Source organism: Aptenodytes patagonicus, chromosome 7 (assembly GCF_965638725.1).
Source record: "Aptenodytes patagonicus chromosome 7, bAptPat1.pri.cur, whole genome shotgun sequence".
Classification (NCBI taxonomy): Eukaryota; Metazoa; Chordata; class Aves; order Sphenisciformes; family Spheniscidae; genus Aptenodytes; species Aptenodytes patagonicus.
This window is the reverse complement of record NC_134955.1, coordinates 49,728,977-49,756,895: the sequence shown is the minus strand read 5'-3', so window position 1 is coordinate 49,756,895 and position 27,919 is coordinate 49,728,977. Positions and strand designations below refer to the sequence as shown.

General features: G+C 35.5%; 1 protein-coding gene across 6 annotated transcripts in view; it reads left to right on the top strand.

Annotated features, from left to right (window-relative positions):
* Positions 1-27,919, top strand: part of CEP128 (centrosomal protein 128) — a 165,485-nt gene that overhangs the window by 24,427 nt on the left and 113,139 nt on the right. For all 6 annotated transcript variants that reach the window (XR_012995940.1, XM_076345222.1, XM_076345220.1 and 3 more), the window contains 6 exons: positions 2,469-2,585; positions 11,222-11,308; positions 12,816-12,890; positions 14,139-14,271; positions 15,973-16,133; positions 25,924-26,274. Coding sequence is in view for 5 of the 6 variants with exons in the window: in XM_076345222.1 (XP_076201337.1) it covers positions 2,469-2,585; positions 11,222-11,308; positions 12,816-12,890; positions 14,139-14,271; positions 15,973-16,133; positions 25,924-26,274 (924 nt within the window). In the remaining variant the exon portion in view is untranslated. The remainder of the gene's footprint in view (positions 1-2,468; positions 2,586-11,221; positions 11,309-12,815; positions 12,891-14,138; positions 14,272-15,972; positions 16,134-25,923; positions 26,275-27,919) is intronic.

The following is a 27,919-nucleotide window of genomic DNA, read 5'->3' as shown; positions in this document are numbered from 1 at the left end:
AGTATAGAGACGCTTGTTACATTTGCAGATGGACTTCAGGTATGTTGGAACACAGAACTGAAATTCAGTATCCAGTCTTGGATGTGGCTTAGAGGATAGAACAAGGTTAATAGGTGTAAAATTCAGCAAGGAAGACTAAAATTGTCCTTTAGGAAAAAACAGGTCGTTTTAGAGGCAATGGAATGAATAGTCTAAGGAGGCTGTAAAAGTTTCTGTGAATATTTTTGAGCAAGTTAGATAGACTTGTAGAAAAATTATATAGATATAAAAGGTCATGTGTTTAGCCAGGCAGTAAGTTTGCTAGCCTTTGAAGTCCCTTCCAGCCTTCTCTTTCTGTGCTCTGTGCAGAGAATATGAGCTAACAATATACTATATATACCAGCTATGGTTTCTTGATAGAGGTTTTTTTTTTTCCAACAAGTTATAAGTAGCATCAAAATGTTTGGTTGTTTGTTTTGGTTGTTTTGTTTTGTTTTTTTTTAAAGAGGATTATGTCTGTAACTCTGAAATTTCTGTGCACCTGACAAATATAATGAATGCATCTTTTTCAGTACCTTGTTAGAAGTAAGATAACAGTTGTATTCTGGAGGGAGTTGAAAGTAGTCAGAGGCAAGGCAAATCACTTGATATCTTGTAGTTAGTAAAAAGTTACTTTCTTACTCATTCTGCACTAGTGATAACTTGCAATAAAATCTGAAGTTTGCAGGAATCTGAAGCTTGTCTCATGTCATGTCAGCTGCTGTGCCATGTGGTGAACTAGATCCGTGTCAGTGAGGAAGTTACTGACCTCTCCTTTTGAATGTCATCTTTGGGGGTGATGTTACTTTTGGATCTTTTGTCAAGTCTAAATTATACATTTTCTTTCTTAATAGCTTTAGTGTTCTCTTGCTTAACTTCACTTGAAAAAAAGATGTCTGAGAGAGCTGAGAAAGCTTCTGCCTTCAGAAACATGTAGCCAAGATTTTTTTAAAATGTAAAAACATGACTTTCACTTGTGTACTTTAGATATATCTGGAGAAAAGGATGACAGATAGTTCCCAGTTTTCAGCAAAGATATAACAAGCTTAATGACAAAGTGTTATTTTCTGTTCCTGCTACACAGTATCGTTTCTGTTAGCTGCAGTATTTTGTGAATTAGAAGTAACACTAAGTAGTAGTTGTCAAAACAAATACAAATTTTGTGATGTGGTCCTTATTTTTTATGCATTAGTTTTTAGTACGTAATTATTCTGGATTATGACTGCAGAGCTTTCATAACTTACATGAAAGAGCGCAGTTTGACACAGTACGTTTTTTGAGCATCTCCTGATGGTTTTAAGAGAAAATACTAAATTCCAAATTGTAAGCTGGCTATTCATCCGGCTGCGCAAACAAGAAATGTTTTCAAACTTACGTATTCTGTTATAAAGACAAAGACTGTTTCATTCTTTAAACCTGATGTACTCACGAAGCCCAGAATATAAATGTAACCTTAATTATGTTTCTGTTGCTACACAACTGTGTGGCTCATGTTAAAATTTTCTACCCACGCATATCCCTAGTGCTAGTAGAAGCGTGCTTAATGGTGAAAGTACAGATGAGAACTTGTTCCCCTCCACATACATCAGAAACTAGTAGTTGAATGGTGTTTTAAGTCTTTCTCTTTTTATCTAAATACCATTTGGTAATAAATATATTGCTTTCTAGTGATTGTTTAAAATAATTAGTTTTAAGGTAGGGAGGAAATGATACATAAATATTTTCCTTACTAATCTTCAACTTTAACAATATAAATTTAATTTGCTGCCCACGAGAGGGTGCTGTCTGCTAGCAGCTTGAAATGCAAAAATAAAGTAGTTCTGGTATTGTAGTTTAAGGTTGAATTATTGTGTTTATAATCCAAATTGCTTTAACAAATAACTAGTGTTATTTGTATTAGTTCATACATGGATGTATAAAATATTGGGGAAAAGTCTTAAAGTGATGTAATTATTTTGTGCTTTTACAGTCATTCTTATGTATTTAGCTTGTTTACTACTTTTCACTCACAGATTTCAGAGTATGAAAGAGGCAAACATTGGTCTGTTTTACAGACTGGAGATGTGAAAGAAATGACTCTCCAGAGGTTAATCAGGCCTGTGGCAGAGAAGCTAAGATTTTTGTATTGCAGCTTCAGGTTAGGCTGCATCAAGCTTGATATTGGGAAATTTAGCACTTGAGTACCACTGCAGAGAAAAATATGCATATACCTAAAGGAGGATATTGCTAGAAAGATAGCAGGTCAGTTCCCTGCTTGAGTACTTCTGGAGTACTCACTGCTATAATTCTAGTTATTTTCTATGCCATTCTAAATCTTATTTAATAAATTAAAAGTTGTGTTCTCTCTTCTTTCTGCCTCATACTCTATTTACCTTTTTTGCCATTGTTATCTTAATACGTGGTAAAAGACACACTAATTTCCTGCAGGGTGGTTTTTTTTCCTTTCAAAGGTATCAGAACGGGTAGAGAGAAGACTTCAGGAGATAGAACAAGAAATGCGTGCTGAAAGACAGCTTGTAGAAAGGCGCCAGGACCAGCTGGGACATATGTCTCTTCAATTACAAGAGGTATGCAAATGAAAACTTCCTGTGTATTCGGGATTTAGTTAGGAACGTGCTGCATTTGTGAGCCTGTATCTGTCAAACTGGCAAAAGTGCTCATATCTTTGGCACATTCTTTTAACTGTATCGGTCCAGCTCTGCTTGTTTTGGCAACCAGATGATGACATGTACAGTCTCTGTTCTTCATGATACTGTCTTGTCTATGTTTAGACCTTTTTGGTAATTGGCACAAACATTCTTTAAAAGAACACACCCCCTATGCCCTCCCTCAAACCCCAAACAAACAAAAGCAAGTCATTAGCTGGGTTGTCTCAATTAAAACATTTTGATTTCTAAAATGTAAACTTTGCTTGCAGTGAGCAGTTTATTTTTAATTTATTTCTACAAGAAATCAAATGCACTGTAGTGGCCAGATAGCTTTTTCATTGCTTTTCAAACAGTTTCATTCAACAGTATCTGTTGAAGTATAAAATATTGTTTAGGAGACAAAACCAAATGTTTCTATTATGAATTAAAATTGGAGACAGCTAGTAGCTTTTTTCCTGCTTGTTTTAGGAAATGTATGAAAAATACATCTCTCTGTTTCTGATTTTACTGCTATTTGGAAAATCTGCCTCTTAACATAGTGTAACTTTTTATTTCACTCCGCTTAAGATATGATTTGCAATGTTATCTCTAACTATGCAGTAGAATACTATAGTTGAGAAGAAATGTGCAATTCCTTGTTTTTCACTTTTAATATTAGCAACAGTATACATGCTTTTTGGAAGGCAGTTGTTTTATACTGTGCAGTGATATTGAGGAACCTTAATTTAGATTGATGCTTTGTGTTTCATGTAAGGCTAGAGACTCTTCAAAGAGGTCATATTTAAGATGATAAGATGCTCTTTTGATACAACTAAAAAGTAATGTTTATCAAAATGCTTGTGGTGCTTCTGCTAGTATTTCAGAAAGAGTTACTGTTTCATTTTTCACCCTATTGATGTCCTAGTCGGTGAAAAGAACTGGAGTGCTTTATTACAGTTTTCATTGCTCTTTAATATGCCTACATCCATTTGTAGATTCTTCGGTTGTGCCTTCAGTCTGGTAGAGGGATGCTTAATGAAATGAGTTGGTGTCATTTGATAGTGTTATCTGCAGATTGGAACAATCTTTTTTTTTTATCCTTTTAAAGGGATAATGACTTGTATCTGTAAAGATACATTGACACTGCCATGGTTTCCTTAGAAGGAAAATTTGAATTCAAGTGAATGAATTCAAATCTATTTCAGAGACTTTCATATGATTGGCTATGTGATTGTGAGCCCTCAAGCTGGATACCTTTTTTTCCTAGTAGCTCATCTTTTGAATTTCATGCAAAATGAATATGAAATACTAAGTACATCCCTGACATTCTGTTCCCCTAAGCTGTCCAGCTGTAGATGAAGACGTTTTAATCCTTTCTCCTGCAAATTCTATTTTGTTCTGTGCATATTTTAGTAAATTATTTTTCCTGAGGAGCCATTTTCTATTTAAAAGATTTTTTGACACCACTGTTCAAAACTTCAATATATAGTCCTCATTCTCAGTTTACAGGAAAGCTCAACACCTATTAGTCTGCTTGGTAAACTTTTACTATTAGGAATTTGCCCAAGCCAAGATTCAGAGCCAATCCTGACTGGATCAGGCTTATTCCACATGCCATACATTGATAGCTGCTGCTACTTGGAGGAGAATCATATTCTTGGTGATTATCTTCACACTCTCAAGCAGGGGCTCATATTTCCAAATTGTCTTTCTGGGTGGCTGATCTCAGTCATGACTCTGGATTTCTTGGACTGCACTCTTGTCGCTGTATTTGGGAATCCTAACAAAACATAGATTACCGCTGTTGCAATGAATTACGGATTTTTCAGGAGCTTCTAACCTTTAACATGCAAAATAGAACCTGGTGGTGTCAGATGACAAGTATAGAAGGGAGCTTCTTTCAATAGGTGTTAGGCAATCTTTCTTTGACAGATTGCAGAGAAATACGGAGACAGTATCACCCTTGAAACACAGACTTCTACACTCCCAGTGGCAACAAACAGTATGTCCTCTTCCTGCTACTTCTTCTCTCATAGCTGTCTTAACAGCTTGGAGAACATCTTTGTGACAGAGTTGCAACTTCCTACATGCCAGGTGTCTTTAGACTCCAATATTGCTAAGGTCCTTAGATCTCAGTATACCATTTTTATAAATGGTCCTCCATTTATACAAATACAACATGTTGGAGGAGAGGTGTTGTGGTTTAACCTCAGCTGGCAACTGAGCACCACACAGCCCCTCGCTCACTCTCTGCACTGTGGCCCCCCCCTGCCCCAGCCCCGCTGGGACGGGGGAGGGAATCAGAGGATTAAAAGTGAGAAAACTTGTGGGTTGAGATAAGAACAGTTTAACTGAAACAAAATAAAATAGTAATAAAACCAATAATAATAAAAGAATATACAAAACAAGTGATGCATGATGCAATTGTTCACCACCTGCCGACCGATGCCCAGCCAGTCCCCGAGCAGCGGCCCCCCCGGCCAGCTTTCCCCCAGCTTACATGCTGAGCATGACGTTACATGGTATGGAATAGCCCTTTGACAAGCTTAGGTTGGCTGTCCTGGCTGTGCCCCCTCCTGGCTTCTTGTGCACCTCCAGCCTTCTCAGTCGGTAGAGCATGGGAAGCTGAAAAGTCCTCGACTAGTGTGAGCACTACTGAGCAACAGCTAAAACATCAGTGTGTTATCAACATTGTTCTCATCCTAAATCCAAAACACAGCACTGTACCAGCTACTAGGAAGGAAATTAACTCTATCCCAGCTGAAACCAGGGCAAGAGGCAAGGGTAGACAAACCTCCTGCAGATACTGATTAGGAGAGAAAGCTTTCCATCTGAGAGCTTGAAGCGTGTGTGGACAGTATGTACTGAGGAATATATCAAGAAGTAGGCTTTATAACATATAAATGTTCCTAGGGCATGGTGTGTATCTCTGTAGCTTAAGTTGCTGTATGTTAGAAAGAATGTACTTGAATTGCTTCGTGTACTTTTGCATACCCTAGTGAGAATAAAGTAAATAACTAAATATTTTGCTGCAATTGTTATTTGGATGAAGCATGTTTCTACATAACTTTTAAGAAGAGCTTTTTACTTTGTTGTTCTCTTTCTCGCTCTTTGTAATTTGAATTATGAGTCAGATGGACTTTTAGCTCTGTCAGTGGCGTCAGTCTTGTGGTGATCATTGCGTGGATGTAATGTTCTATTAAAGTCTTTTTCTGTCCTCTTTTATTTCTCCAAGATGCTTCCCAAGTAACATTACTGGAAGGAGGGTAGGGTTTGGACTGAGTTCTGAAATCTTGTCATTTAATATGACCTGAATGATTTACAAAGAAATGCTATTTAAAGTATTTGTGGCTATTTAATGAGACAATTTTTTCATTAGTTTGCCTGTTATACATTTCAAACCAAACAAAATCAAATTTGACTTTTGGATTTGATCAGTAGTTGCTTTAATTAAGAACGCTTGTGAGGTTTAAATGTTAGTAGTTATTATTTTTAAAGAAAGTGCAGTGCCCATAACTGACCACTACTTGTCAGTATTTTACCATCTTAAGAGAATCATCTTCCTAAATCTCAATTATTAAATTATATATTTTCAGGGTCTAACTGAACATGACGATAGATTTGTTTTGGTCTTTCTCTTATCTGTCTTGTCTTTCTCTCTGTCTTTTTGTATGATGTGCAAACTTTTTATTTGTATTGGACTATTATTATAATCATAGACTGATAATTAACCAAGATGATGTCTAGTTGTATACTGACCATAAAGTTTGACATACAAAATTTTGCATCTTTAACATCTAAATTTGCATTATTATTTTGAATCTGTAGCCTGTATGTGCTGCATGCAGGTGGATAAAAATTACTTTCTCTACATTTTTATGTATCTTTTAACTTAGTGTGTATTGGTGTGTTTAAACACTATCTGTTTAAACAGCAATTACTGCAAATTAGAAAATTGCAATTAACAAATTTATGCAAATCATACATCTTCACTTTCTTCTATGTTCCTGATACAAATGTGCTTCTGATTAGAAAGGAGAACAAATATGCTCATCTTGCCAGTGCTACTGAAATGTGTATATGGGTTGCTTTAACAAAATACACTTGCTGTGTGAACTAAAACTATTTTGAGATTCTTCAGTGCTTTATTTTGAACATGAAGACACCGTCAGCTTGTACTGTTTGTTTGCATTTATGCATCCATTTTCTAAAACAAGATCAAGTATCATTCTTAAAAATGGGCTTTAAACAGCTTTTATATGCATTGGATGTCCTGGATGGCTTTATTAATTCCTGTGCTTGGCTTCCTGGATTTTGGTGAAATAAGTCCGTGTGTTCATGCTTTGCATGCTTTAGGTGAACAGAATCATCTTTATAGAACATTTTGAACCCACTGACTGTGGTAAGGCAATGACTATAGTTATGTCTTAAGCTAATAACTTGGATAGGCCAGGAAGCATTTTTTTTTCCTTTTTCTTCATGCAAGATACTTAGATTCTGTTTGCCTCCCACTGCACATACTGTGAAGTGCAAGAGGCTGGTGGACTTTCAACAGACAGTGGGGTAGACTGACGTCAAAAGCATTATTGAAAATTCTCTTTTTGCATGTCTTTTATCTCTGATCTTTTTAGACAAACATAAACTTGATCTGTGCTCTGAGCCATCTGGATGTTTTAATGCATTGTTGATACTTGCCCCTTGGCTCTGTGCTATGCCACCTGTGGCTAATCATTTCTGTTTTGATTGTAGTTTGAATCTGACTCTGTCTTGGAACATGAGCAAGTCTCATACATGTCTGTCACTGAAATATCTAGGCAGTCTGTCTTTTAAATGCCTGGCTGGTATGTCTAGGTGGCATACTCGGACCCATGATAGCTGCTGACGTAGCAAGTTAGGGAAAGAATTTTCATTCAGATTAGGATGTGGTACATTTTTGCCTTGTTTTAAAATATAGCATGAGGTTGGTCTGCTTGTGTATTTCTGCTAGAATGAATATAATTCACTGGTCAGTCTTACTTTGAAAGAGCAAATTTCAGTTTGTGGTCTGTGCATTACTTTCAAATAATTTGGTTTTATTTAAAAAAACAAAACCAAACAAACCCCAAACCCTAAGAAAAGTTCCTAGGCTTAAATTGCAGTAAAAGTTATGATTCGCTATTGGAAGATTTTCATAAGTTGGGAAGATTGAGAACTGTTGTTACAGAGGCCTCCACATAGTTTTCCCCATATGAGAAAAAATCTGTCTAGCAGGGAGTAAATTATTTTATCTATTTGAAGTTTTGGGGTTCGATATACTGTATATGGATGAGGTATGCTGAACTGAGGTATACCAGGTATATTAATATTCTAATACTGTCTTGTGCTAGTGAACTCTCTAAAACAAGACCTGTAAGAATTGCTCTACTGGGTCAAATCAAAAGTTCATCTAGCCTGTCAGGGACAAGAGCCTGTTTCTGACCACCTGGGCAGGCAGTGTAACATCTAGCTGGTCCATCCCAAAACCATGCTGTGAAGACCTCTTTACATGGAAGTTCTCTCTTTTCTTGTGGCCTCCTCCATGACTGCCCCTTCCAAAGCCTCATCAACCTCCTTGTCAGCCTCCTCCTGGCCAACCTGGACTTTAATGCTTTCAAGAGGAGGGTCTTGGTGGGGGAATCCTAATGACTGTAGGCCTCTTCCCATTCCTTGGTGCTTCAGCATTGCCAGGCAGAGCTCTCCTGGGCAGTGTCTGCCTGCTGCTTGGGAGCCATCAGGGAGGAACATGTGTTGGAACCGCTGTCCTCAGCATCCCCTTCTTAGTTCCCATTTTTGACCATTTGAACTCCCCCCAACCCCTTCTTTGGAGACAGCAAATGAAATCAAAGAATCAGTTGGATCTTTACATGGTATTTTTTTTCTTTTTCTTTAGCCCTTCCTTTCCCAAGAGAAACCTCACATAAAGAAACCTTTAGTGGAGAAAAAACAAGTGGCACAAACCAGTGAGAGAATTATTTAAAAAAGAGTACAAGACAGAGGGAAACATAGAATTAACTTCTACCTATGTAGTTTCTGAATCGTCAGTAACAGCTGATGCTTGTCTGGCTGTGGATGACCAGATGTTTCCATTGCTTAATGACATTTTGATTGGTTAACTGCCTGCCTCGCACCTACTGGAAAAATGCATGTTTCACAGTTGAAGCAGTGCACATGTGGTATGTTTCATTTATTGTAACATCACGTTCTTTTTGTAGTATTTTAACTCTGATATATATATGAACTGTTTTTTTTCCTTAAAAATGAAATCATTATGGGCTATTTTTACAATATACAGAAAATAAAACTGAACATTGTATTTGTAGTATCAGTGATAGAAAAGTCTGCCTTTTTATTGGAAGTTATTGCTATTTAATAGCCTGTATATCATTCAGTGATCCTGATAAGTTGAAAAGGCATATTAATTTCTGTGGTTTCTTCTGGGAATTAGGGTGTACTACTGATGCAGAGACATACTTTTTGCCCTCACTAAGGAAATCTTTGAAAATTTTCCTAGTATTTCTAATTCCAGCTGAGCTTTAACATTTTCCTTATGATGCTGACATCTCTAGCAAAATTTGCACATGAAAACATGCATTTTTGGTCCTATATTAATTAATTTAGTGCCAAAAATAAGGTTGGCATACAGTTGACTGTATATAACAGAGCTTCTAATTTTGCTAGTAAAAATGAAGCTCAGTTGCAGTTAGTGCACATCATATATCCCTAGTAGACTGTTCTGAACTGGTTAAAAAAAACCACCAAACCTCGTGCAATAATGGCATTAGCTGAAGTGATGAACTTTGATTTTTTTTTTTTTTTTTTCTGTTCATGTAGCTTTTTGGGAGTTACCCCTACAGTCTTTTTCAGTAAAACAGGAGTGTGTCAGGTTTGTGTGCAGTGTTGAGTTTTATAGTTGACTGGAATAATAGATTTGAATCTGTACTGAATACTTAGAGAAATATCTTTAAATATGTTACAGTCTTACAGTATCAGATTATGATTGGTAAGATTAAAAGAGTAATTCTTCATGTAGCATAATATTTTCAGTGGCATAGTTATGATAAATATCTTCCACAATCTCAGTTTTTAGTGTAAACTGTTCAAGCAGGAGAGTAGTCCAAATTATACTGAAACCCTTATGTTTCCTGAGGTGAGGATATAAGAGTGAGATAAGTATATAAATCCATTTATTTTCTCCACAAAGCTACTTTTAAAAGCAAAACTTCTAAAGCTGCATGCCGGATTTCACTGAGGTTGATTAATATCTTGCCTTCTGTCTTCATACAGTGAAATCGTTCCCCAGTATACAGTGAAGAGAAAATGTTCAAAAACTGAATGAAATTGCACTAATTATAGGGTCAAATTTCAGGGATATTTGTTTAAGGAGATATTCCTTTAAAATGGAGAATAAAAATGCTGCTCAGGAAGAACAGATGGGAAAAAGACATTTCTTTCTGGACAGGCTATGTGTTTCTGTTGTTCTGTTGTAGTTTTAGCAAGTAATGGTGGAAGGAATAGATGTACTTATGATTCATGATATTGGGTGAAAGTAAAAGGTGTATGCTAAGGTCTTGATTTGTGGCTGGTGTGAAAACTGCTTGGTCATGTTGCGCAGCAAAGAAACAAGATTTATTAACACAGTTACTCAAATTCACAGCAAATTCTATCAGTATGGCTAGTGATCTCCCAGCTGGTGTTTCTAAGTGATATTTAAGATGAGCCAATGACATTGTTATGGCTTGAGATATCAAGACACAAATTGTATGTGTCATTAATGTCTCTGTCTAATGCATTTCTTTGCCAGTGATTGGCTATGTTCTGCAAATAGTGTTGGTTTGCAGAGGGAAAAGATTTTGAAATTGATATTCAAGGCAATTTTATTTTTGTAAGATGCTTTAGAAAATGTATGTAAGTGTTTTTAGATACTTCAGTTTGAGGGGGGGAACAGGAAAAGTCCCCATGCATTTTTTTTTTTTTTTTTTTTTTTCAAAGTAGGGCTTATCAATGTCAGTAACTTTTGGTCAGGAAAGTTTCAATTGATTCTGTCTTAATACTGTGATTCTAAGCTCCTGTCCAGATTCAGATAAAAATATTTTTTTTCCCTTTTTGGCTTCCAACACAACCTTATGGTAGTGTTTTCCTTACTACAGTGCATTGTATTTCATATCATGCATATTTTATATTAAAGAATATATCCTTTTCATCTGATATGTTCACAGCTTATCTGTAGGAGATCTCTTGAGCCTCTTAGACCTTCATCTCAAAGTGTTTGGGGTCAGCCTTAAGCGACTGGAGCTCTATACATTGGAAGGATGTTAGTGCTAGTTTTGACTTTGTATTTGGCCCTGTTCTGTGCATGGATGTATTTATGTATGCATGGACTTATATTTATTTTTTCATAACAATATACATTGGCTACACATGGAAATATTAGACATTGAAAGCATTTGTCTAGATCTTTCCTTAAATATAGCAGCAGATTCTTTCATTTTAACAGACTTACAAAGAAGACTTCTGTAACCTTTATAATGAAGTTCACAATATATTTTTCCTCTCTAAAGGCTTTAAGGAAGCAAGATGCTAAAGCAGATGAAACAGAAGAACTCATGAAAAATAAAATTGTGAAATATGAAAGTGAAAAGAACCAAGTAAGACCTAATTTTCTCCTTTCTTGTTTGGTTTTAAATGAGTATATAGTGTCATATGTTACAGTATATGCTTCCTTTTTCAGAGAAACCAGCAGGATAAAACTTTCTTTACTTTTTAAGATAACAGGGTGTTTTTTGGGGGTTTTTTTGCATCAGAGGCACTATGAATATAGCTATGTTGAACTTCTGTCTTTCCTTCAAAGTTCTTTACTTATAGTGTGTTACTTCTAATGACTCTTCCATCCTGCCAGGCGGACAAGTTTATAACTTGGGGATTATCCTTGATTTTCTTTCTTGGATTTGTCTCTGAATTTATACATAGTCTGCTGTTGCTTATCTGCAGCAGCTCAAAGATGCAGCTTTTCTTCATCCCTGCAACTAATGCATGCTATAGTTATTTTGCACCACAGTTATTATTAATTACTCTTACTGAACTATCTGTTGCCATATTGCTCTCTTCCTGTTCGTAGAAAACAACATTTCTTATATTTCTGTCCTGGCAGGATGCTAGGACCATATTACACTTTTTTTAGCTTTTTTCCTCTTACATCGAGTTTAGCCTTTTTGTCAATACTTTCAAAGTTATACCTAAACCATCTATGTAGTTTTATGGTATGTTACTCTCTCCATTCCATTAATGCTGGTCCTGTTTACTTCGCCCATTTGCCAACCTCTCAACATCCTCTTTGAGATTGCTATCTGTGCAACAACAATTTCCGCTGTCAAAAACTATATTTATTTCCATGTGGATCTTTGTGATCTTTGAACTATTTATGGTAGAAGTCAGAAAATATTTTGTAGCTTTTGCTTTCTGTTTTTTTCTAAATGGTTATCAGTTTGCTGACTATTTCTGAGTAAACATTTTAAAATTCCCTTAATATTATATTTTTAGGAAAAATTCTAATTTTAAGAAATTCTGGGCACTTCAATTTTGCAGTTTTCATGTTTCTAGAATAGTTCAAATACATCATCTTGCACAACACAGAAGAAGCACAGAATTTACCAATTACTAGTTCTACCAATGCATGTCATCTTTAGCACTTTTATGAATGAACTATGTAACAAAGGTAACTTCAAATGTTAAGTCATTGTTAATTTTAATTTGAGTTTGAAAGTATGTTTCAAATCCAGGGACAATGTTTTTGAAACTTTTTTTAAAAGTTTGTCTTCCTTTCTTTTACTTCTAACCAAGTAAAAATTTGGTTTTATGCTTTTTTGTTTTGGATTATATATACCACTTTGTATCTTCATGTGATATAGAATATTGTACAAAAATTATAGACTGTAAGTTAAATTCTCTTTATGTAATTTAAATATAGCAGGGATTTAGTACAAATGAAAGTTTGCTTTAAAATTTTGGACAAATAAGAACATTGTGTATATTATACCTCGTTTTAAATAGATGCTTATATGGATTAATTTGTGCCAGAATTAAATAGTTAAAATACACTTTTGTACTATGGTACATACATTACTTTTCTTTCTTCATCATCTTCTGTAATGAAAGCTTGAGCAGGAATTGGAGCAGTCCCGGAAAAAGTTGAATGAATCAGAAGGCAGTAGAGAAGCTCTTTTGCATCAGGTAACTGCTTTGGTGTGGTGAAAATTCTAAAGTTTTCATATTAGGCTGTGTCTGAGTCTTTTTGCTTAATCTTCCAATCTCATACTCTGATAACATTGTTTTGGGAAGGGAAGAATGATATAGAAAGACAGGTTTAAGAGTCTAAAATATGTGGATAGAGCTCTCGTTATACTTTTTCTGCTTTCCAAACTTCTATGTATGTATGTTCATATATAATAATTATAGTGGTAGTAGTTATGGTACTTTTTAAGTACATAAACACATTATTTGTAACTGCCCTTCATATGCTTTAGAACAACTTCTATATTAGTAATTATTGTTACGCAAACCGCATGCTATAATTGATGAATTCAGATAAACCAGTGACCAAAGTACTTGCTGCATTTTATACTAACATGATATAAGAATATATAAAAAAACAAACACCTGAAAAACTATCTAAAGTGTGCTCTAAACAATACCTATTGATGCACATACGATTAAATCTAGAAGTTGCAGGAACCTGGATTATAGCTTTAGAAAAGTGTCCTTTCTCCTAAATATTTCTAATCCTTCCTTCTTTCAGAGGAGCTGGGGAAAAAGACTGAAATAAATAGGGAGCGGACAATTGGCATACTTGTCTGCTAGCATTAGTTGTTTGACTTGTGTCTAGCAGAAGTTTGAGTGTGCTGTGTTACTGTTTTGAATTTAACTCACTGTGCATGGAATATAGTGCTATATCACATATGGGTAATATGAGTTAGAGCTATCTTCCTTCAATTCAATTTTAGCATGTCGTATTTTCTTTATTGTCCTGTACACAATGTCATCTTTGAAAGTGCTAGATGGTATATGGTAGAACGGAAAAATTTAAAAAGCCCCTACGTTTCTTAAGAATAAGTACATTGTATTTTTAATGAGTAGAATTTAAATAAAATATATTGCCTACTAAACTTGTATAGATATTTTCACTAGCAATGTAAACAATTGCAACATATAAAATGGTAGCATTTTGTTTGCCCTAGAGAAATTAATGCTCATCCGTGGTCAACATAACAAATTAAGATGTTTCCTTTAATTTTGAATAATCACTTTGTGGCCTATAATTAAGAAGTAATTTATCTTTTTGTTTACCATCTGCAGTACTCTTGAGACTTATTTATAAATATTACTTGTGTATAGTCTTTTTGTAGTGTTTAATAAAAGTACACTATTTACTCTTTCATTCTGTTTTTCATTAAACATTTGATACTTGTACGTTCATTTTAGATTGAGGATCTTCGTGCCCAACTTTTGAGAGCAGAAGACGACCGTGTAGAGTTGCAACATCAAATTTCACATGTTGCTATGCACCGCCAGAGCTACCAGGATGTACAAGATGATGAAAGCAGAATTAGAACAGGTACAACTCTCAAATTTTGCACTAGAGGCCTGCAAATTAGTTAGTTAGCCTGGACGTTAATTCTGTCTTTGAGTTTCAGTCTAATTCTTCTACTGTTTCAAGAAAAACAGACATTTAACTCCTCAGCTTTAAGTTAATAAGTACTGGCACCTGAATATTAACGAATAAATAGCAAGGAGAGTTAAAATTTAGGATAAAATACCATGATTTACATATTTAAAACATGAAGATTATTAGAGACAATTTCAGTGAAGTGGATAGTGTTTTTACAGAAGAAAAACATTTTTAAAGAATAAGTTCTTTGAAATTTTACATTTCAGTCCATTTGCAGTTTAAATTCTTCCATCTTGAAATTCATAGCAAAAGTCATTTATGTAGCTGGTTAGTAAGACTGATGAATTTCTGGTAGAATTTCTAAGGCTTAACAACGTGTTCCAGAGAGGCTAAGAAAATTTTCCAGTATGATGCAGTCAGGGCTTCTGTTTGCAGTATGTTAGAATTTTAGAGATGGAACAATTATATTTAGAAGAAAAATATCTTAAACAATTTCAAGATGTAATTGCATATTAAATTACCACTTTAGCAAGGTCTTCGCTACATTGTTAGTTATCTATCTGTATTTAAACTTTTCAAACATAATCAAAAAAGCATTAGAGAAAGTCTTTATCTTTCTCCTTATTAACATAGAAATGTATTATTCAAGATAATAGAGGAATAGTGACTCCAAGTCCAGTGTCTCCGTGAATTAGTTTGGTTAATGACTTCTTTTTATATTTTCATACTTCAGCTACTGAATTATCTTGGTTATTAAAATAGGACTCTGACTCCCTGTTTTACAAATCTCATACAGAGCACTGGAAGATGGCTAGATTTTGTACATGGCTTAGCTTCAGAAATGTAACACAAAATAGTCACATTAACATGACTGGAGAAAAGGTATTAATATATCTGCCTAAAAGTGAATTTATTTGAAACAATATGCCTTTCATGTTAATGAAATCGTATTTTAATTTTTCCATTTGTTTTATAATTATACATCAAAACTGTTATAAAAATATGAAGAAAATAAAAAAAATGTACTGGAGCTATTAAGACACACATATATTTATATAATTTATGCAGTTGTGTTTCTCCTTACTGTGTTATTTCTGTTTCTTCAGAGATGCATGGGAAGAATGCAGACAGAGATTTTCTTTGCCTCTAGTAGTTGTTTATGACTTAAAGACCTTTGAATTTCTGGTTGAGGAAATTTACAGCTTACTCTCATCAAGAACTTCTATTGTAGCTGTAGGATTCAGACATAAAATTCACAGATAGTGTGACTTCCAAATCAGGAGTTATTACTCTGGTGGGATAAAATCTTGGTCTTGAAGTTTGTGGCCAAGTTTCATTTACACCAGAATTTCCCCATTGTTTCTTCTGTCCTATTTTATTTTATTGGGTTTTGGTTTTTTGGGGGGAAAAAAAAGAAGGGGGGAAAACCCCCATAAAATGACTGGATAAACAGAAATACTGTCTTATTCAGTAAAAGGTTATGGTATAGGTATAGCCATTTTCCACAGATAGTTTAATCGAAATAAATAGTTGTAGAGTAGTCTCAAGTAGAGAAGAAAATTGCCAAAAGAAGAAATGAGAAAAAAATAATTTACCACAAGTTGGTGTTTCTACTGGGCCTATTGTTCTGTTTTCACTATTTCATAGTAGCTGAAAGATATGAGAGAGAGAAGCAAGAACTGGAGAAACATATTTTAGAGCTTAAAGCAAAGCTGAGTCATAATGCTGTAATGTCAGAGGTAGAACAACTGAAGAGATGCATAGAGCGTAAGGACAAGGAGAAAGCACAGCTTGTAATGCACATACAGGTAAGTTGTTTTTTTGTTGTTGTTTGTTGTTTTAATAATTTCCTGTATGTTTAAGGTAGGTGATGTGCCAGATTAGGGAGTAACCTTTAAAACTAAGAGTAACTGTCATGTTCTTCATAGTTTTTTCTATAAATAACTTTGAAAGGTGATCTGAGTTTGCGGAGGTTTTTCTCTCCCATTTCGTTAATAAACCAAAACAGGTATTTGCTATTGCCCATAAATTCATGGTTTGGATTATTTCTCTTTCCCATGTGCAAAGAAAGGGTGATCTGATTTTATCAGCAGTTACCATTAATAATGGTTTCTGGAATTACTTTTATAAGTTAGTATTTACTTCCTTATTCCCCATTCCAGCACGCTTCAGAACGAAAGTTTAACTTTAAACAAACTGGGATACCTTGTTCTATGAGAGAGTAAAGTAGAGTAACAAAAATAGATCATAACTGCTCTTTTTTTTTAGCAATTAGGTGCAATATAATAATTATTATATTAATAAGTATTAGCATTCTTATTTATGGTAAACACATACTATTTAAAGTGATTCTCTGTGAAAAGAATAACAGCAGTCTCTGACACTGGAATTTTAGTTAGAAGACTTTTACCTTGAATACAAAATGAGATATAAGGAGGCAGTAGCCTTTTTATTTAAGAAAGGAGATTTCTGTATTTTTCAATCTTGTCTAGATTTGTCATTGGTGGTAAGATCCCTGAACAGTAACTGTTTTCTACTGTCTTTCATGACTGTCAGGAGAAATGAGGATATTTTCAAAACCCGATGTGGGATTTTAGTAGCCAAGTACTTAACATTTGTTGTACTTGTATTGGGGCATTCAGTAAGCCAGGGAAATCAAACTAATACATCAAATTACATTTGGAAAAAATTGAAATCTTAAAATAAGTTCCTACATGCTTTATGAAAATTGGTCATTGAACAAGTTTAAAAAGACCTAGAGTGCTCCTATAGAGGATAAAGCAAGCAGAACTCATTTGCTGATGCCCATCAGGATTTGTGTTCTAGCTGGCCAATACAACTCCAGACTAACTCGAAACATGCTGGTTTTTTGTTTTGTGGGGCCTGAGAAATTCCAATTACTTTGGTGGCAGGAGTTAATGGGATAAAAACCCATAGAAAACCAAATTTTTAAACTTCTGCTTGTAGAACATGCTTTCTTGAGGGTCAGAATGATGTTCTAATACTAATTTCCTGCTCTGTGAAAATACTGATGGAAGAGTGCTGAGCTGCGGTCATTGTCATTGCTCTGAGTTAGAAATCTTTGACTTCCCTGATTATCTCAACAGAAAATACTTTGTACTTCTTATCTGCTTCCCACTGCCATTTTCCTACAGAGGCAGTAACAGGAAAATAGCTAGTGTGTTTTTCTTTTAATGACATCAAGGAATGCAAGGATGTGAATTTCTAAACTTACGTACTTACAAAGCATTTTGTCAAGCCTGTTCTAACAGCTGCTCCTATCAGATAGTCTGATTCCCAGTTGGAAGTGACCAGTCATGTTTGACTTGAGTGTAATTTATCTTTGGTTAGTGGGGAGGGTGTAACTGCTCTTGCCTCTGGTGTACATGTGATACTAGAAATTTCTTTTGATTATTTAAATGTCATTGTTTTCAACAATTTGAGTTGTGTGTGTTGTACATTTAGCCCCTGACAGTTGCCATAAACTCACAATATGATGTAAAATGGAGGGGATGAAAAAGATTATAATCATGTTCTTAAACTCATGTTTAGAAGTGAGTTCAATCTTAAATTAATTCTTAAATTTAATAGAGAAAATTTTTATTTCAGTTGCTGTAGTTTACAGTTTATTACAGTTGCTTACAGTTTGCTTCTGTAAGACCTTGCAAATGTATGCAACTATCTTAAATATATTGTTCTGCATGGAACTATATAGATATGGTGCTGTTGCGGCTGACTACTATGGCGTAACTATTATGGCTAAGAAATAAACAAAGTACACAAATTATAAAGATGCAATACCCTAGTTTCTCTAAGCATTTTTAGACTGTTATGCTTGTGAAATTGTTTGATTTACTAATTGCTACTCATTCCAATTCGGTCAAAGTAATCTTACAGAATTGTCCAGGAGAGTGTAACAGAAGACTGTCAGTTTGGCAAAATATTTCAAATTTTCTCAGGGAAAGTTACTGATTTGTTTATTTAAGATTAGAATTCTTCAGTAATATAAGTCTTTCAGTCTTATGAAGATTGATGAAGATCTTATCCTCATTAAAATTCATTTAATGGCTTTTTCATCCTCTAAAGATGAAAGTGTTAGCCAATTATTTTCATTATACGAGCCAATTAAGATATCTGAAAATCAATAAGTAACGTTTCTAAATGTAAAGAGATATTCTTACAAAATAAGATAAATCAATACCTTTGCAGACCAGCCTGTATCGCCATGTCAGTGGAGTTCAAATGCTGAAATAGTGCTACAGATAGATTTAAAATATACAGATGCTATTTACTTCGATAAAGTTTCTGTCTAAAATCACATATCAACCTGGGGGGGGGGGGGGGAATGTTTTAGCTGTATCTTTTATTTACATGAATCAGAACGAGTAGCAGTTCAAGCTTTGGAAGAATTTGGAGAAGGTATCACTTTAAGAAGTTGATTTTGTGCAATATACCTTTTACTGAATGAATACACTTGACGGATTGAATGTATGCATCTTCAGTTATTCAATTCACAGAATTTATGCTTGTATGAAAAATCTAAACCTTCTGGATTAATGGTTCTTGATGGTTAGATACAATATGATTGGCACGAGATGCAAATCAGATTGTGATGAATAAAATATATTTGAGCTCTGCATTCAGGAAAAAATAGTAAGAGAAATAATTAGGTGCATGATTTGGTTAGCATTGTTGAAAACAGTATCAATGACAAAGCAGTATGATTCCGTAGCTTACATTTAGAATCTGGTGACTGCACTGCTGAGATGCAGGGCAGAAAAAAGAGCGGAGGGGGAAAAATACATATAGATCTACTTTAGGTGACTAATGTAATTAGTGTGGTGAGGTGAAATGTGGCTTTCTGTATTCTTATCAGTTCAGAATGTTTGCACATAACTGTAATATAAAGCATTAGTTCTGTAAATTGTAGCAAATGAGTGATCCTCACTTGCATTTTAAATAAGTTTTAAGGAATGTTGCGTTGAATACACTGTGGTGTGTTTTCTATATCTACAATGAATTTTGTTTTGCAGTTTGTGGTGATTTTATTTTTAAATTAGGTGTTGAAAATTCAGGTCAAAAGTATGATACGTGTAATCAAGCTAAGGACTAGAAGCCCAAACTACACGAGTTACCAGAATGGTGGCAGAGTCACATGTTTAGTGCCTATGGTGATTAGTTTACACTTCAGATAAATAACTAGGTTCTAACTGGAAAATGTTGGCCTCTTTCTCTGCCTCCAGTTTCTTATGAAAGTTGAAAGCTAGATTACATATTAGGATGTTGGATATGTAGAAAACTAGATGCACAACTGTTTTACTTGGGGCAAATGTTGCATCTGTTTTTGAGTTTGCTAATCACCTCTGTTCTGTGTCATCTCTAGCCAGAGCCTGTCAATTGAAATGTCTGTGGTGGTGTTGCAGTCTGAGGGCCGATACAAACTTTAATCAGTTTTGAAAATAATACTTGCATTCGGATCTCTAGAGCATTAATATGCTGTACCTCAGGATTTAGTAACTAATCTTAATGACATTTTTTAAGTGTTCTGCGAACATAACTCTCTTTTATACAAATCTTCAGATATTAAAGCCAGGAGGAGAGTATTTGATGTTATGTTGGTGGAGAATGAGTTGACATATGAGTATTCTAATACCTTCCCCTTGGTTCTGTTAGCAATGGAACTATGAAAATGCAGCAATAAAATTAATCACACTTGAAAAATCGGGACCCAGAATTGTCTTGTGTAAAGACTGAAAAGAGACAACGTACCACAGTCAGGATTTTCTATAGTGACCGCAATGCAAAACATGCTAACAATTGCGAAAACATTTTAACAGTGACCTGTTATGAATATCCTGGGTTACTTCTGTCAGGAGAACCTCCGTACTGTTGTAATGTATGTCACAGAATATTGTCATGCTTCTATTGCATCTAGAGCAGCTCACTGAGTTCTCTGGGTGACTGACCTTCAGCCACCAAAGACCCTAGATGCTCCTGGGAATCTGGAGTCTTAATCTATAAAGGCAGCATTTCTCATCTGCGTAGAAAATTTTTTTGAATCACAGGTGTTTAGTAATTTGCTATTTGGAAGAGAAACTCAAATGTCCAAGAAAGAGGAGGGGGAAAAAAAAAAAGAAAAAAAATCACCTAATAAGTGCAACCTTCTGACGTTGCTTGTCCTTTCTCTTAGATTATCTCACTCTTGTTTACTACGGTCACAACTGAGAAGGAGAAAATTGGATGAATATTTAAAAAAAAAACAACAACCACCCCCCCCACCCCCCCCATCTCTATATTCCTGTCTTGTAGAAATCCTTAAAATATTTACATTCTGAATTACCTAGAAGGGTAATTCCAAGATAGGAATGTGAAAATTAGGGTATATTCTGCAAGGTCTAAAGTAAGCATTGCTCTGCCAAATTCTCCTGCCATAGTAAAAGGGCAACCTGCAAGGCTCAGGAGACAGCTGTGTCTGGTGGAACCCCTGTCAGAACTGAAGAGGATATCTTCAGACACGTTCCATTGGACATGGGTCTGCTGACAACTTTAAGCACTAAGTTTAGAATCATAGAATCATTAAGGTTGGAAGAGACCTCTAAGATCGAGTCCAACCATCAACCCAACACCACCACCCACTAAACCATGTCCCTAAGCGCCTCATCTACACGTCTTTTAAATACCTCCAGGGATGGGGACTCAACCACTTCCCTGGGCAGCCTGTTCCAATGTTTAACCACTCCTTCAGTAAAGAAATTTTTCCTCACGTCCAATCTAAACCTCCCCTGGTGCAACTTGAGGCCATTTCCTCTCGTCCTGTCGCTTGTTACTTGGGAGAAGAGACCGACACCCACCTCGCTACAACCTCCTTTCAGGGAGTTGTAGAAAGCGATGAGGTCTCCCCTCAGCCTCCTTTTCTCCAGGCTAAACAACCCCAGTTCCCTCAGCTGCTCCTCATAAGACTTGTTCTCCAGACCCCTCACCAGCCTCATTGCCCTTCTCTGGGTTTAAACATGTTCTCAAAACAAAGATGGAGACTGAGATCTGTGATAATTCCAACTTCTCTAGCACTAACAGGGCTCTGGGCACTGTAAATCTAAACAGACCCGGGAGCTGGATTAAGGTGTAGTCTGTGGTAAGGACTGATGTTTCTCTTTGACCAGTTCCTTCAAATCCCACAACTCTGGAGGCTGAGAGCAAACCTACCTTTGTTGTGTTAGGTTTTTCATTTATTTTTCTTTTAGTGGCACTTTCTTTATCTTCTGTATGCTGTGGCATCCCAATGAAGGGCAACTCCTTTCCCACAGGTAACACAGTATTTCACCCTCAATGCTAATGAAAAAAACCCCAAACCTCCCAAACAAATGAACAAAAAAATCATACAACAACAGTTGTTTACGCTTGGTTATAATACCAGAATAGGTCCTCACCGTGTCTGACCCAGCCGCTATCTGAGTTTCAGCCTGTGCTGAACTTGTATTCAGTACTGCTCTGCAGTAGAATGTGTATACAAACAGCTCTGCACAGGAAACAGTCAAGCTATGTGCCTTACATTAATGGTAACATTTTATGATGTATTGTCTGCATGCATATTTAATGCCTTTTGCAGCTGAGATTCTGTGGCTGAGAGGAAAATGAGGACTAAAAGGCTGAAGGGAAACTGAGGATTGAGACTCCTACAGATGTCTGTATACAAATAATATAAAACATGATGGGGAAATAGGGGTACCTACTTACTCCAGGTGTTGTTATTTTAATACTCAAGACCGACCATATGTGCATCCATAGTAGGATGCAGGTATAAACATTCTATGCAAGATACTTTGTTATTTTAAGAGAAAATAGATGGCTTTCAAGACTTAAGTTCATGACAAACTTATGAACAATAGGCACATGGTATTTACTTTATAAAATTTTATATATTAAATCTAATGTTTTTTGAAAATATGCTAAAATTGAAAAATGTGATGCTATGCATCTAATCTTAATTATCAGTTATTTTTAGTTGTAAAGATTGTTCAGAAAGAAATTAAAAGCCTAAGTTTATAAGGTCATCATTATGAAATGAAACCGCAAGATCATACTTTCACAGCCCACCACTGCCAAGTACAATGTTCTTCCAATGACAACAGTAATTTGCATAATTATTTCTTACTATCAAAACAATCTTAATTTTCATGAAGTCAAAATCAAGCATTAAAAATATATAGAAGTGTAACTTGCTTAATGGAGCTTTGTGTTGTATTAACTATTTACTATCTGCTGATAGTACGGTTCCACAAAAACTAATAATCGGTCATTTTCTGAGCAGTGTTTGCCTGAAAGGGGTATCATATTTAGCAAGGTATGCTCTACTGACCCTGTTGATTGTTATTTCCAATCATCAAATGAAAACTCTGTCCTTTAAGATGGTTCTGATGACCTCTAGAAGTTCATTGTTGTAAAGGGTTGCTTCAAATCAATCACAATGTTGACGTGTGCAGGCAGGTAATGACAAATGGCAAAGAGAAGTTGCCTGTAACTGTTCTGTTAGAAATGTTATCTTCAAAATTGTACACAATCAGTAATCCTACTTTTTTCACAGAGTGCCTAGAAATTGGGATTGTGTGTTGGGATTTTCCAAGGAACCAAAACGCAGGACCATAATCTTTGTTTTTATAGACGCAGGGTTGAAGTGTGCTCTTGCAGATACTGAAGCAAAAAAAATCGCTGACAAATAGTGCTTGTGTATGTCCGTTCCCCTTGTGTGAATGTATGTATATGCCATACCTGGAAAGAGGCTTTCTTCTTTCTGGGAAACCTGTGTCTCTGTGTATAGATGATAAACATGATTTCATACCAGATTTTTTACTACTTTATTTTTATGGCAGCCCATGTCTGAAAAGTTGCTTATTTAATGTTTTAAATACCACTAGGGCAAGCCCTTATGGATCAGACAAAATTTTGACAACTGCATACATGTTAACATACAGATACACGTTTATCATATGTCAAAATAGGAATTCAAAAGTACAGGTCAGTACATTTGTGACCCCTGTTACGATGATATGAAAACAAAGAGTGTGGAGACCCACTGTTTCTCTGTCTCCTTGTTTTACAGGGAAAGCTGCATGAAATGTTGATATGCTATGCTGCTGTTTTCCAGCTGACTTGAACTGCTTTGGGTCTGTGCTTGCTTAACTTTTCTAAGCAAAGCACAAACTATTTGCAGAGATCTATCCTATTTTCACAAATTGTAAAAATAAAACATTAAAATTCACATTTATATTGGTACATCTATGTCAAAGTTCATTTCTCCTCCTCATGCAAATAGCTCGCATTGATAAACTAGTTGTGCTTCAAGATAAACATCTAAAAGAAACGTTCCCATTTTTTTCATTTTACTGTAAATCAATGAATTGGACATTAAGATTTGCTTCTACACAGTGAAATGAATGTTTACAATTAATTGAACATTGTTTTCTGTGTTTAAGCTTAGACTTATATTTCATTAAGAAGTCTGTGGGAACTGTAGTTGTATTAATGAAGTGTGTTCTCTGGGGGAATTATACATAAATAACTATTTTTTAATGATGCAGAATTGAATAGTACATCAATTTAGGCTGACATCCTCTATGGTGTCTCCAGAAAGACATGAAATGGGAAGTGATAATAGCATGTATAATCACATGACTCTGAAGAAATGATGACCCATTTTAGAAAATCTGTGGAAGGGTAAATGTAACGTCAGACTGTATTTTATTGGGCTTTTTTTAACTTCTGCTACACCCAGAATTTAAATCCTTACCTTTAAAGAGGTATTGTAATCTCTGTTTTCATTTGAAATTAAGCTCGTTTTGATAAAATTTTGCTAGTTGTAGCTTGTAAGGTTTTTTTGTCTTATGAATCAAGACTTTTTGCAAGGCTTGGCCTGGTTGTTTTGCCTGATGAGCTTGAAAATGCATGTTTAAATAATAGTGAAGCAGAATATATGTGAGTGTTTTCTAATGTATAGAACTGTAAATCTAGAAACGCTTTCCTGTTTTCATTTTGCCACCTGTGTAAGATTTACTCCCGACTATTCTGCAATGTGTTTACCTGTTGTTTTATTATCTATATCTTAGTTGTGTCTAGAGCAAGAATATTCATCCTACAGGTGAGCAACTGATTGTCCAGTGGATGATCCTACTCCTGTTTTGCATCATGGGTGCAAGTAGCAAGCTGGACTGATTGTCTTTTGTCTGTAGTGTCAGTCCATTCCTGTCTGTATTTTCTGGCAGTACCACGGTCTGTCACATGCAAGAGTGCACATGCAGTCTTCTTTCCAGGACAGCAAATGCTATCCTGAAAAGACTGGTACAATTTATTGCCTCCCAGGAAGTAGTGGCCAGGTTTGGAGGGGAAAAAACCCCAACAAGCCCACAAAGAAAAATCCAACCAACAAACCCAAGCCACACACCGCCCCCTGCCAACCTTGTGGGAAGGACCTTTGTCTAAATAGTCATTTTATGTGTGTCTGTTAACTCTCTTATTCCTTTCTAGGCAAAGTATTTTTCCCTTGTCCCTTCTGAATTGCACCCTGTTTATTTCAGACTACATCTCCAATTTGTTTCAGTCATTCTGAAATCTAATCCTCTTCTCTAAAGTATTTCCATCCCTTGAAGCTTGATAATATCTTTGACTATAGAGCAGGCCTATTAAATTCATCTAAGTCATTAGTGAAAATACTGAATGGTATGAAAGCAGTCTAAATAGGCCCGAAATACAGAATACTAATGTGAAATTCTATGTGATGATCTTAATAAAATTCAGTTTTGCTAGTGAAGCTTCAGTAACTGGTTTCTGAATATGCCCTTGCAGAAGGTATACGGAGAACACTTTTCCTGACTTGCTTATGAGTCTGTCCTGAGAAATATCATCAGATTTGAGATAGGCAGCCCTTGTTATTTTTAAAGTGTGTGGTTTCAATTTCATTCAGTATCGAAAGGTCAACTAATGTTGGCTCTAATGTGCTTGCTATGTTTTCAAATATCTTTGCACTTTGTTCTAGAAACGTCTACCAAGCTGCTGTATTCTCTTTGTAGTCATCAGTGCTTTCCAAAATACCCTTATTCAGCATGTTGCTTCCATAAAAGCAACCAGCATGAAACTGGGTAACAACTAGCTCATATACTATAGATTACTTTTGTTGTGGTGAATGCTATTCTTCCCTTGCCAATTTTCTTTTTCCTCTCATCTGTTTATATTCATCTCCTTACATCTTACTATTTGCTTTATTCCCTATTTGTCTAGTGTGTAACATATGAGGATCCTGGTCAATGATTCCTTCTCAAACTTAAAATATAAATAATAACAAGAACAACCAGAAGAGGAACAAATGCAGAAAGTAAAATAAGGGATAGAGTAACCATGTATTTTATATCTTGTGTTGAAATTCTTTACCATTGCAGAAGGGGAGATTCTGTGGGCTAACAGGGCTCTCCCTGGTAGTCAAGGAGATCTTTTATGCTATTCATATTTTCGATAGAAATGTGATTTAACATCGCTGTATGTTGTTTGATAAGGTTTTATGTTGTATATCTTCAGAGTTGGAGTTTTCATATTTTGCTATGATGATTCCAGGTGTTAACATCTGACCTGGAAAACAGGGAGAAGCAGCAGGAAAAAATGCTGGACCAGCTAAAGGAGATACAGAGTTGCTACAAGGCTTGTGAGAATGGACGTAGACAAACTGAACTCCAGTCTGCTGAGTTAGCTCAACAGGTTGAAGAGAGTACCAAGGAAGCAGAACGGTACCTCACTGAATTCAAGCATTCAGAGGCACTCAGGCTGGAGATTGAGAAAAAAAGTGAAGATTTGAAGGTGAGAGCACAGGAAACCATCCGCCAATGGAAGCTGAAATGTAAGAAACTAGATCGTGAGGTGGAAAAACAAAATGAAACTATCAACCAACTGATGGACAAGAACAGTCAGGTAAGATTGACTGGGGTTTTTTTTTGTACCCTTTCCATTTGTTTTAGAAATGAAGATAAGGAGTTTGTTTATGCAAACTGTGACTTAAGCCACTTTCTGCCTTAAGTTCTGGACCAAATTTTCTGGTGAACTACAAAACAGCTAATAGGTGGCAGTACTTTTTAGCTATTACGGAGTTCCACATTCTCTTCTTTATCCAGTATTTATTCCAGTCTCTTCACTTAATCAGAGCTTTCTTCTTTACAAGAAGAAAATTTCTCTATGAATGTTGCTTTTACTTTATCTTTTCAGTTAACGGTTAACAAAACAGCTTATTTTTAGTTATTTTTTAAGGAAATAAGGTGATATTATTTGTAAAAAATTTTAATCACATTAAGTAATAACCCATGTTCAAGTTATGCATTGTCTCGTGTAGTGGACAGTGGTCACATCTTTGAAAGTAGGTGTTTACTTTCACTATGTATGTCAGATTGCTAGCAGACCATAATGCTATATGGAGTTTGGCACAACTAGCATATTTTTAATTCTATTCTGTATTTAACCTTTTCTCAGACTCTAGGCTTAGTAATGACATCTTTTATTACCAATAAAGACTACAGGTTCTGAAATACCATAAGAACTGCAACTTAGTTTGGATTTGATGTTTGGAGGCAGAAAAGTAGATATTTTTTGTTTGAGAATGTGCAGAGATTTTAGCAAAATCTGGAGATTTTAGCAAAAAAGGCACTCTTACCTGCATTTGGGATGAACATGCTGCTGACACCTACCATGCAGTTCCTAGGTTTTTCAATTCATCTGGATGGAGAGTCTGTGTTCCTTATATTTTTGTAACTACTTTTTTTTTTAATGCTTTTCATGTATGTTTTTTTTCAGCCTCTTCCTTATATTTTTCAGAAATTTTATTTGAAAAAATCAATTTGAAAATTGATCAAGAAACATTTCTGGGCTTTTCATTTGTCTTTGTTGGAACAAAGACACTTATTCCTCTCTTCCTCGTCCTGTAAAGTTTCTCAGGAAAAAACATTGGGGCTTTTTAAAAATATTTTTCTTTTTATTTATTTGGCAAAATTCCTTGACTTTTTCTAGTCCTGACACTGCTTTAAAGACAAGCACTCACATCAGTGCTAACGCTGATCATGCCATCTTGTAATAGTAGTAGAAACCATCATTCTGTTTGTAATGAGTCTGTCGGTCTTTGTATTTTCCAGTGGCTGGGTCAAAAGGTGCCTGCTCCTATAGTGGCTGGTATAGTGCTAAGATTCATGCTGTGAGCTTTTATCTTAACTTACATGCTCTGCTGGTGCAGTCTGTCATATTGTATGGCCTACTTTTGTTTTTACAGAGCTTCCTTCACCTCTTTTCACTTATTTTCTAGTGCATCCAATTTAGGTTACTAAATCTGATGGGCTTGGGATGGCTCTGTGCTGCCCTCTGCTTTGTCCTGCTCAAAGATTGTAGTTTTCAAGGGGTATATGGTGTGAAGTATGGGATGTCTGTATTCATCCTGTATAGTTCCTGATCCAGTAACCTGTTCCGAGACCGGTACATCAATGTTTGAGCCTGGTCAAAGCACAGGAGAAGCCACGATGGGGCTAATACTGAGTTGAATAATAAACTCTAGCAGATCTAAGCTGTGATTCCTGGG